This window comes from Nematolebias whitei, chromosome 15 (assembly GCF_014905685.2).
Source record: "Nematolebias whitei isolate Nwh7 chromosome 15, NemWhi1, whole genome shotgun sequence".
Lineage (NCBI taxonomy): Eukaryota > Metazoa > Chordata > Actinopteri > Cyprinodontiformes > Rivulidae > Nematolebias > Nematolebias whitei.
Window position 1 is genome coordinate 22,838,144 of NC_056512.1, and position 12,031 is coordinate 22,850,174.

General features: G+C 40.8%; 1 protein-coding gene across 1 annotated transcript; it reads left to right on the forward strand.

Annotated features, from left to right (window-relative positions):
* The first annotated feature begins 2,373 nt into the window (after positions 1-2,373).
* On the forward strand, positions 2,374-11,285 carry LOC119421108. The gene is made up of 7 exons (XM_037688504.1): positions 2,374-2,813; positions 7,431-7,586; positions 9,752-9,870; positions 10,147-10,318; positions 10,426-10,544; positions 10,624-11,041; positions 11,197-11,285. The coding sequence occupies exons 1-7, from the start codon at positions 2,591-2,593 to the stop codon at positions 11,283-11,285; spliced, it is 1,296 nt and encodes a 431-aa protein (XP_037544432.1). The 5' UTR covers positions 2,374-2,590.
* Positions 11,286-12,031: the final 746 nt, after the last annotated feature.

The window sequence follows — 12,031 nt, forward strand, 5'->3', positions numbered from 1 at the left end:
GTAGTAGTAGTAGTAGTAGTAGTAGTAGTAGTAGTAGTAGTAGTAGTAGTAGTAGTAGTAGTAATAGTAGTAGTAGTAGTAGTGGTAGTAGTAGTAGGTGGTAGTCATTTTGATGTTTCCTAAGGTGAGTTAGCCGTGGTGTTGCAGATGTTCATTTAATGATCTGCTGAGAGTTTAATGAAAATATATCCCGTGAGACATTTTGCTAACAGACTCGCAAATATTATGCAAAAACCTGCCGTTTCGCCTTTGGCAGGCGTCAATGAAAAACGTTAGACTGAGAGAACGAGTCTTGAAAGCAGATTCATATGTTCTGCATGAACCAGCTGCAGTGGTTCACTGTACAGTAACCATGAACCACTGCGGTGTGAGGGGTGAACAGTGGGTGGCCGTTGCAGAGCCCCATAACCACCATGTACATTCAGTAAAAACAAATTCCTCACACTTAACTAAGCCAACCCGTTTCCATGGTTACTGGCCAAAGGTTTCTATTCTTTGACTTCCTTCCTCACTTCTAGGCGCTGAACCGCCCTCACTCCCTCCCCCCTCGTTCATCACTGAGACTAGATTTAACTCAGAGGTCTGAAACACAAAGCCGTCCTCTCTCAATGAAATCCAGACACGCACGCTGTGCTAACACTCTGACTCTAAAGAAAACAACTCCTGGCTGTAGCTAAGCAACTTCAAATATGAGTCATCCTGCCTGCCGCGCCCTTCATCAACCGATCATCCCCTCCAAAACCCCATACGATCATGTGATTCCAACTGTGCCGTGGTTCAACTCTCCTCTAAGATAAAGGCAGAGTCTGTGACCCTCTGACCTCAGCTCACCACAACACGACCGCAAAGTGATGTCAAAACTGGCACTTGGAGTTGAAGGCAAACCAGAGCTCATCTAGTCTCCTGACGGATGACACAGCTAATGCCAGACTACGTTTGTGGACATTAGAGGTGTAAATAAAGAGAGAAAATTGAAGTTTTTACTTAAAAAAACTACAGAGGGCAAAGGGCCATCTGTCAGATGAGCAGTCACCAGGCTGCAGGCCAGCACAGACAGAGATGGTGCTGTTCACTGCTGCCCTCTAGTGGTCACATGATTAAGTGTTCAGGAGCAGCTAGAATGGGAAAACATGTTGTTTGCTTGTGTCACATGCTTGTCTGTCATTTCAGCAGAACGTTCCATGAACCACTGGATGAAGTTTAATGAAACATGCAAAAGAAATAATTCAACGTACATCAATAACTGAGTACGTTTTCCAGTCAGTCCAGTTCAAGATTGCTGTCACAGACAATTGACCTTAGCCAAAGCAACCATGGAATCACTCAGTCGTGCAGATATTAAGTTGGAAAAGGATGTGGTAGTAGCTGAGAGTCGTTCGCAACACATACTCTGAGCGTGACGTCTCGCCTGACTTTATTTTCAAGGTTTTCATTTTTCTTCATAAAATGTTCTTAGTCAAAAAGTCTTTAAAAGTCTCATAAAGGCTGAGGGTGATATGCATTCATTGGACAGGCAGTTTGGTCTCGAGTCCCAAGCTTTCGATTCATGTGCATTTTTGTTTATTTCTTCTAGCTATTTAGGAATATTTGAACCTCACAAACATAAAAACAAACATTGTTTTTGATCATATATGTTACACACACACAAACATATATATATATATAAAGGACAAGCTTCAATAACTTGAATAGTAATGCTTTTCCTCAAGAAACAATATCAACAGTAAGTTAAAAAAAGTAAAACTAAACGTTACATATGTATATCAGAAGGTGATTCCCTACTACTGTACAATTAAACTACCGTATTGCTGTAGTTGCCAAATGATCTGTATATGATGTAATAAATCTCATCATCATCATCAACTTTATTTATAAAGTGCTTTAACAGCAGCCACAGCTGAAACAAAGTGCTTAACATCAGTAATAAATAAGATCAAAGAAAGCATAAAAATGAAGAGACAAAGCTAAGCACACATTAATGAATTAAAAACTCAATTCAAAACACAATAAAACAACAAGTACTCCTGAAATTCTGTTCTGGATTTTAATTTTGGTGTGCCACCCCAGGATTTTTAGTGGCCCCCACATGGGCCCCATTAACAACTTTCTAGAGGCACCACTGCAAGAAACTCTAAATATTAAATAATTTAACTAATAATAATAATAATAAGTGGAGTTAAAGCCTCTAATGTTCTTTGTTAAAACGTACCTGAATCGTTGGAAGGGAAACTTCAGCATTTGCGCATGCGCGGCCAATCAAGGCCAATTAGTGAGCAGGTGCGCTGGCAGGAAGTCTACAAAAATACTAACCCCCCAGTCACTCGGTCCCAGTGATTTGGTGAAAAGAGGAAGACTCGTGTTGGCGATGCATTTGAAACAAAAAGCTTACAGCTTCGGCGTCCCGCTTGTTTACACCATCACCACAATAAGTTTATTTTCAGCGGGGGGGTGCGAGCCCGCAGCCCCCTCCCTCCAGCCAGCCTCTCCGGTTCTCCGTGATGCCCCGAGCGGCTCTGTAAGGATTCACCCCCCCATCATCAGCCACGTCAGGCGGTGGGTGCACCGTGACTCAGAGCCCACCTTTCAAAACATGTTGGAGCCGGGACTCGAACCCAGAACTGGCACGAGCTCCAAAAGCCGCTTCAAACGAAGACAACCCGAGGGAAAGAGGCCCCTGAACTCTCATGGCCCCCCGGGTGGAAACTGCAGTAAGGGCCACATTAAACTCGTGGTGCCCGGCAGGTTCTACATCACGGGTCAGTTTGGACCGAACCTCAAACATCTTGGCTACCACTCCGGTTCTGATGGCGCAGGTATGCTGTTTGTCCTAATCCACATGTGCTCTGACACCTTTGAAGTTTTCCATGATACAAATGCATACATGTAAACATACTAGTTTTAAAACGTCAGGAACAAAGTTTAAGTTAAGAGTCTGGTTGTGTTGGAGTTCACGGGGCAAGGTTGTGAACAATTAATATCTTACCTGTTCTAGATGGGGTCATTTTGACACCTGCCTGGTTTGGAGGAATTGTTTGATTCTGAACAGGCCAGTGTGAGGGTGGTCAAGACCAGCAGGACCATCTTAAATAGAGTCTGGGCATTTATGAATTGTCTGGTCAATTTAGTTTTCTCATAGCTGCAACGTCAGATTTAGATTATAAAGCATTGAAGAAACGTGAAAAAGTCCACTAAAGTATGCAAGAGACAATTTTTTAAATTTGTTTTTAATTAAAGTTCTTGAATTGTTTTTTTAATATGTGACAGATTGCACTTGATAAAACAAATATTAACACAAAGATCGTCTGGGCCGGTGAAGAAATGAGGAAGTTATGGCAATTTTAGAAAAATCAGAATAACTGAAACTCAGCTTCTGTAAACTGTATAATCCAGGACAGGGTTCTGCAACCTTTATGATCAAAAGAGACATTTTTATACCTTCACTAAATTAAATGTGTCCAGAGCCACAACAGCCTGCTTCAACTGATCAACTGGTGGCCCATGGGCCACTTCAGGTTTGCTGGAGGAGAATTTTGTGGCCAGTAGAGGTGACGTTATAAAGCTAAAAATATTTAACGATTTTTAACATTTATTGATATTTTTTACAATTGAAGACGAATGAATAGACTGGATTCTTGTAAAGAGAGTGGGGGATGGATAGTTTTTTTTTTTTTTTTAAATCTATAAAATAAACTATGAACTGTGCAGACCTGTGCTTTTATTTATTTTATTTATTTACTGTGGAAAAAATAAAGTATAGAAATAAATCAAAAAGTTCAATTATTTGCAAAAGATTACAAGAAAAAAAACAAAAACAAAAAAAAAACTATTTGTTGTTGTTTTGGTCAAAGCTTGAAAAAGCAACTTCAGAGGGACCAAAGAGCCGCATGCGTCTCCAGAACCACAGGTTGCAAACCCCTGGTCTAGGACTTGATGCAAAGGAAATGGGCACCAATAGTCAAACTACATGAAAATAAAAGATTAACTGGGAATCAGAGGAACCTGTACTGGGTCCACTGTGACGAGGCTCGTCTCATCAAACACGTTCTCAACCTCAGTTTGTCATGAAAGTTGGTCAGTATTTACATAAGTACATTTTAGTGCCATCTAGTGCTGTCAAGGCCACCTGCATCATGAAGGACCCCACTCACCCAGCACACACACTTTTTGCCCCACTCCCCTCAGGAAGGAGGTTGAGGAGCATTAAGTGTAGAACCACTAGACTAAGGAACAGCTTCTACCCTGAGGCTGTTAGACTCATGAATCTCTAACCAGAATAATCACTGTGGAAAAAATCACATCATGTTGCTGCTGATCTGTTTCATGTTGCTGCTGATCTGTTTCATGTTGCTGCTGATCTGTTTCATGTTGCTGCTGATCTGTTTCATGTTGCTGTGTTCATTTGTGCTCATCTGCTCACACAGACTCATGTTCGTGCTGCTGTTCAGTGTATTGTTTATTGTTTTTATGCTATTAGTGCTTGGCATATTTTTAGCTGATGTTTTTCTTGGTTCACATCTTAGATCTTACTGTTTTTCTTTTACATTTTATTGTTGGATGTAACTGGGACCCTGTGTACACAATTTCATTACGTCTTTAAAGTTCAGAGGTGAAGGCCCTTGGGGGCTGATATAAAAAATAATAATAAAAAAAAAAAAAGTGTGAGGGATTATTATGCACAGTGCACACAAACATACAAAGGCAGAAAGTGCACATCTGCCATGATACGGGGATTATCTTGCACCTTTTATTTTTGTTTAGTCAAAAATGTCTACTTGTCTGATAAAATTCTATTGTACCTAAATTAAACCATTGCACTCTTTTTGTCAACTGAATGTCCACGTTATTTACAAACTGTGCTGGAGCTGCCGATGAGAACATCTGGTCTCTAAACGTCGACTCTGTTCCTGTGGAGTTTAAACGTTTGCGTGGTAACTCAAACATTGCTCTGAGAGAACACTGACAAACCGGGTTGGGTGAATGCCACATTAGCTAAAATATAACCTGGACGCTATTTTAGCTAATGTGGCATTCTTTCACAAATCTTTTTTTTTTTTTTTTTTTTTTTTCTTGCGGGGTCCCACAGGGTTCGATTTTTGGACCCCTTCTGTTCTCACTTTATTTGCTCCCACTGGGGTCCATCCTGAGGAAACATGGTCTTTCATTCCATTGCTATGCTGACTGCCAGATCTACCTGCCTGTGAAACCAGCAAGTGTTTGCTCCATTCACCCTCTGTTAAAATGTCTGGACAACATTAAGGCCTGGATGGCTTCAAATTTCTTAAGTTTTAATGATAAGACTGAAGTCATTGTCTTTAACCCTAGCTCAACTGCTGCCATTGATCCTGTCAACCTGGACTCTCTTCAGCCATATTTGAAGCAGTCTGGTATAAATCTTGGGATGGTTTTAGACTCCGACTTCAAGTTTGACAAACAAATCAACTCTGTTCTGCAAAAAAGCTTCTTCCAACTAGACGGGTAGATGAGCTCAAGCCAGTATTGTCCAGACCCGACCTTGAGAAACTAGTCCATGCCTTTGTCACGACCCAATTGGACTATTGCAATGCACTGTATGCTGGGGTCAGCCAGGCCTCCATCTCACGTCTTCAGCTCGTCTAGAATGCTGCTGCTCGGCTTTTAACCGGAACTCGTAGGTCTGAACATATCACACCAGTTCTGTCCTCCCTTCACTGGCTCCCTGTTCATACTAGGATAGTCTTTGAAATTCTTATGTTGACCTTCAAATGCTTAAATGGCCTCACACCCCTTTACCTCTCTGAGCTACTGGAACCTTACGTTCCCTCTCGGGCCCAGAGATCATCCGATCAGCTGCTTTTGGCTGTTCCAAAAACAAGACTGAAGCGAGGAGCGAGGAGCGAGGAGTTCTGTTTTTTTTTTTTTTTTAAATGTGCTCTATAAAGTTGACTTGACTTTTTGAAGAAGAGTTGTTTTGTCTTAATGCCCAACCAAAGCCAGTCTGGCTTGCACGTTTTAACTGATTTCATTTAAAAGAAATATTAAACTATTTGACAGATTGTTTAAAAAATGACCAAACTATCCCTTTAAGTCCAATCTCAAATCTGTTATTCCAGGCCTTTACACTGCCGTCAGTAACTCAACTGATATTTATATGGAAATTTGTGTTTCTTTTGAAGCTTAAAGGGCAGTAGAGGGCTGTAAAACCTTTTTATATCATAATGTTTCAGATGAAATAAACATGCAATTCAAATTTAATGGTGTGGTAAAGGATTAAAAGAATAGTTGGGCCATTTTGAAGTGATCTGTCAAACAGTTAATGGTAGTTTATCAGCTGTGCCGGCAGAACAGCACAATGAAAGAAGACCTTGGACAGGAGTCAGACTGGTCACACCGGTGCCCATTTTATTATTTTTTTTATACGCAAGATAAGTTTCCTTCATAAATGTCTCACTGGTTTTAAAGAAAGTGATAAGAGAAAGTGTTAAAGCTCTGCTTTTCTGCAGAGTACTGTTTTTAGTTTGGCATTTTCTCAACTGAACGTTTGTTACTGAGACTGTGGATGTGCCGAGGCTGCAGAATGAATCTGTCTCAACAGTCCACCGGGCTTGTTCCTGGTACACAAGGACTTGGTCGACTTGCTGACATCGGTTGAAATCTGTTTTTAAAGCGAGTCTGCTCAGACGGAGCAGTAAGTTCGTCAATGAGGCCCGAGCAGAGCCACCTCTGAAGAAGGTTGACCCTGAAAACAGTTCTGATTTTTTAAATCTTAGTGTTTGTGCAAACATTACTTGAACCTCTGCCATCTGTTTTGCTTTAGACCAACATTTCTAAGTTGCACTCGTAGTGCTACAGCTTGCTGCTCTGTTTGGGCTTGAACATGACCATAAAATTCAAAGTAACAATTTAATGTGAATTGATGGCAGTGTGTTTTGAAATGGCTGACATTCACTTTGCTCATCTTCCAACCAAAACTGTTTCTCTAATCTGTGGTCGTTCAAAGAGCCATCTACAACAGGTAAGACGGTAATAGTTCATAACCTTTTCACAGAACCCCACGTCGTAATGTCAGAAATATTCCTTTAATCGTTCTCTGCATGCAGCTGTAGATGCATGGATCAAGTTAAATCTGTTCTGAGATCAATGTTTTGGAGGAGGAAAGTCTTGAAGCAGGTTTTACCGTTTCCTGTAATCTTGGATTTTTGAGAGAATAAATGATTTACTCATTTATTAAATAAAACTGAGGATTTGTGAAAATCTTACATTGTACACTACTTTTTTTTTTTGGCACATCAGCAATGAATGTGAAACTTCCTTTTTGTATAAAATTGAGGTGTTTTTTTTTTTCTCATCTTTTAATTTCTGAGTTTATCGTTCTACTGGATCTCCACTGACTGTGACCACTCCAGCTTTACGTTACATAAAATGCATTTCCTCAATTGATTTTTGTTTTCCAGGCCAGGGCCAGGGGAAGCAGACGAGGAGCAGAGGTCATCATCCCAGCAGCTCGATGGAGAGCTGGCAGAGACTACAGCCGTCGGTGGAGTGTGAAGACGACGCCATGATCCTCACGGTCAGGAGGAAACGAGCGATACAGCTGCTGCTCGATCGAGGTCAGACTGCGTCCTGTTCGTGCTGCAGCTTTTAGTGGTTCATGTTCTTTAAATTTGACATTTTATTTTGTTCTAGTTTTTACACTTGTGGTTTCTCATGTATGTTTAGACCTTTTTTGTTTCCACTCAGATGTGCGTTAGGGAGGAGACATTAGAGTTGGAGCGAGTGGTTTTACCAAAACGAGACATTTGAAGAGTAATTTTTTTTTTCCCCCCCCATCAGTATTAACTGTTTACGGATTGTTCTGGCATGTAAATTTTAAAAACTGAGCAAAATTTTTAACTTTACACAAATACATCTTTGTTACTAGCAGCTTTTGTTTTTAAATATAAAAGATTCAGTTCTTTATTTTAGCTATAAACCTGTGGCTTTATACTGCCACTGTTTGTTTTTCTTACATTATTTTTTTGATTAAAGTGTCAGTGACATGCATACACAAAAACAAAACACGAATGAAAGCTTTATGTATGAAATTTGGCATAATGTGTATGATTTTACGTTTTATCACATAACTGGTATATTTTCTTTTGATCTTGGTGCAGCCAAAGTGAAACAGGAAGTGACATCAAAGGGGAACTTCCTGGTCTTGTTGGAGTATTATCTGAACTCTGTTCTGTTCCTCTAATAGTGGCTCAAAATAATTTAAAGAAATATCAGTTTCTTCTCTGCTGTGTGTGTTGGTTTTTGTAGCGATGCTCTGTTTACATGCAGGTGTTCCCCTATGACATCACTTCCTGTTAACTGCAAGTGTTCCTCTCGACTGCATGGATTTTATTTTTTTGCAATAGTAATGTTTCCAAAAAAGCATTCATATTTGTTATGAAAAGTTGATGTCATAACTATTTTAAGCAATTTATTTATTGATTTAGTCGACTTAAAATCATATACATTTATCTGAAAGTGTTCAAGCACAAGGTGGACTTTAAATGAGTGAAAATCAACCAATGTTCAAAGAAAACTGTGGAAGTGATGTCTAAAAAAAAGTCTCACTTGTTGCATTTTTTTGCTCTCCCTTATTCTGTTGAAACAATTTAATTTATAATGTTGAACAAGTTTATAAATTCAGTAATCCTATACAGATCATAAACCAGGACGGCTCGTAAAAAGAAAATGGGCTTTAAACTTAAATCAGTTCATCACAACACTAACAGTGACTCTAAATGTATTTGCTCGCAGGAGTAACTGAAATGAAGAAAACAAGAAATATGACTACAATAAATGTAAAATGTGTGCATCTAAAAATAATTGGTCAAGTTTTTCATCAATTATTTCAAAAACTCTTATCGATTCGAGTTAATATTTCAAGCTTTTATTTCTTGTAATTTTGATCATTATGTCTTACAAATCAAAAAACTAAATTCAGTGTCTCGGTAAATTAGAATATTCCACAGTCAGCTTCTGGTCCCTTTGTCAGTGTGGGCAGGAGCCAAGTCCTGCTGGAAAATGAAACCAGCATCTCCATAAAGCTCATCAGCAGAAGGAAGCGGTCTCTAAATGTCCTGCTAGACGCTGCGATGACTGGACTTCAGAAAACGGTGGACCAACACCAGCAGAGGACATGGACACAAACCATCACTGCCTGTGGAAACTTCAAGCAATGTGGATTCTGGACCTCTCCACTCTTCTCCAGACTCTGGGACCTTGATTTACAAATGACATGAAAATTTACTTACTGAAAAGAGGATGTTGGACCACTGAGCAACAGTCCAGTTCTTTGTTTCCTCAGCAGGTAAGATGCTTCTGATGTCTCTGGTTCAGGAGTGGCTGGACTTGAACATTTGTAGCTCATGTCTTGGAGTTGATCAGCTGATTAGGCTGAGACACCAGGAGTTTCTTTCTGAGACATTAAATTTTGTTTTTCATGATCTGTTGGCCATAATCCTCAAAAATACAAGAAATAAAGGCATAAAATCTTTCACTGTGTAATCCAAGTTTCACTTTCTGAAGTGACTGACAAAAACTAATAACATTTTCACAATGCGTTTTTTTTTTTTTTTTTTTTTTAAGATGCACCTGTATGTAAATGAACAAATCTGAATCATATAGCAATATATACATAGTCTTGATGCAGATTGTAATCAACTGATTTTTAAAACGGTTCATTTTGGGACTTTTGGGGTTCGTTCTTCTCTCCATCAAAGTAAAATGACTTTGCTTGTCTCAGCGAACGGGTCGTCGTCGCTGCTGTTCCAGCTCCCTCCTCAGTGCGGTTACTTTGTTCGAATCACACCAAGAGACCTCAGTCTGAAGGCGCAGTACGACGCCTGCCACGTCACTCGGGAGGTACGGGCACTCCACTTTACTAGTCACACGCACACTTTAGTGCATGCTTCAGCTTTACAAAACACTTTCAGAGAAACTAATTTAAACTTTAACAAGACTAATTTGACTTTCATTGTCTGGTTTCCAGTTTTAAAGCCTTTTGGTTGTAACTGTGGTCAACTGACTCACTAACTGCACTGACTCAGTGCACACTCGTTTGGAGAGTTTGGGACTTTCCCAGCTGATCTGAGTGTATGTTTCTTACTGAAGGCGTTAACTTGTTTTATGTTCATTCAGGATGGCAGTTTTGTTTTGCCCCTGCTTTGGAGGGGGGTCCCAGTCAGGGTGTCCTGTCCCGTCTCTCACAACAAGCTTCCAGGTGAGGGGGCGTCTTTCCTCTGCTGCTCCCCTCATGGTGTAGCGTTCAAACTGCAAGAACTGTCTGCTGTCAAGGAGCCACAGATCAGTGGTACATTTTTCATTAATATTGGGAAAACTTTTCACGTAATTTACTTTTTTATACTCGTTGTCTTTTTAAATCCTGGTGCTGTAACTTTTTTCCTCCCTCTGTTAAAGTGAGAGGAGAATGGACCCCTTTGTTGTTGTTGGTGGAGCAGTGTGGCTACACTGTGCAAAAACAAGATGAAGGGATTACCATCTTTGTCCCGTTTGACGCATGTGGTGTCGCAGTGAAGGTAAACTTTTTTTTTTAAAGTGTACATTAAACAGGCTTAATCTGTTGTAGAGCTAATCGTGATTATTCTTGTTTTACAGGATGGAGAACAAACACTTTCTCTTCGAATAGGAAAGAAAATCTATACAATGGCCTGTCCTATCCAACCCCTCGAACTTCCAGTCACCCATCAACCTCTCGCTGACGGTCCTTTTAGTTTTACCAAGAAAGTTGCAAATCCCAAACTCAACTTGGGTCCTTTCTTGTGGGTCCCACCTTTCTACTTGGCCCCACCTAACTATCCTCACCCTACATATCCCCAGCCTAAAGGACGGGGCTCTTCTAACCCTACAGCTTTGGCTCGTGGTGTTGTGTTCAGCTCCCAGCCAACGAGCCAGGACCATTACTCCCATCAAGATCCTCTTAAGGAGTCTTATAAACACTTCAGAGCCCGCAGGCCTCTTTCATTCAAAGATCAAATGAAGGATTCGGGTCGAGCGCATCGAGAGAAACAAAATCGTAAAGCTCCTGATTTAAATGCCTTGGAGAGCAGTGCAGCTACCACAGGCTTTACAGTTCAGGTGGAAGTAGCTCCTTCACAGCCTCCAGGCCATGATTTCAGTTATTACCACCACTACCATCTCCCCCAAATCCTTCCTCCTGGGACTCCTCAGGGTCCAGGTGCATCTGGAAGATTACGATCCTCAACCAAGTCTCAAAGCCACAAGTTTTCGTCGATGCTCCCAAACAACCATCAGCTTAAAAGTCTGGGTAACGATGCTTCAGACAAGACTTCTCTACCATTTACCACCCCCACTCCTTACACTTTCCCAACAAGTCCCAGAGTGTCATCACTTCCTGCTTCTTATCCTCTGCAGCTTCATCCATACTATTTCTTCTACTTGCCACATCTTAAAGGTGAAGCTAAAAGATTGGGTCTTTTGCGCCTTGACTTGGCTACAAAAACAAATCGGTCCTTTGCTTCCAGCTATGAAAAACATGGCATGAATCCCAACATAAATAAGTCTAAGAGGTATAAACCTGGCATGGGGAAGCTGCATGATGGTAGCAGTGGGAGGCGATTTACCTCTAGGACTCCTGCAGCTCAGTCTCCAGCATCTCTGAGTTATTCTCACAAACCAGATCCTCTGTCAGTTCCTCCCCCTGAGCAACCCTTTCTCCCAACTCCAGGGTTCACCTACAATGCTGATCCTCACAAATACTACTATCGCCCTTATTATAACTACTATCTGCCGTACCATGTGCCCGAGGCTTCGCGTGAAAAATACAACCACGGGCTCCAGACTGCACCTCGAGCTGCAGCTGCTTCCTCGGTTCAACCATCCAATCACAATCTTCAAACTCCACACACAGAGTCTATGGATGATATTCAGAAAAAACTACTGCACTATTACTATTTCTTTTATCTGCCTCAGTTGTTCAAATACAACCAGAAGCTACTGCAGCACGATGCCCAAAAGACAAACCAAGCATCTACATCGCAACTTT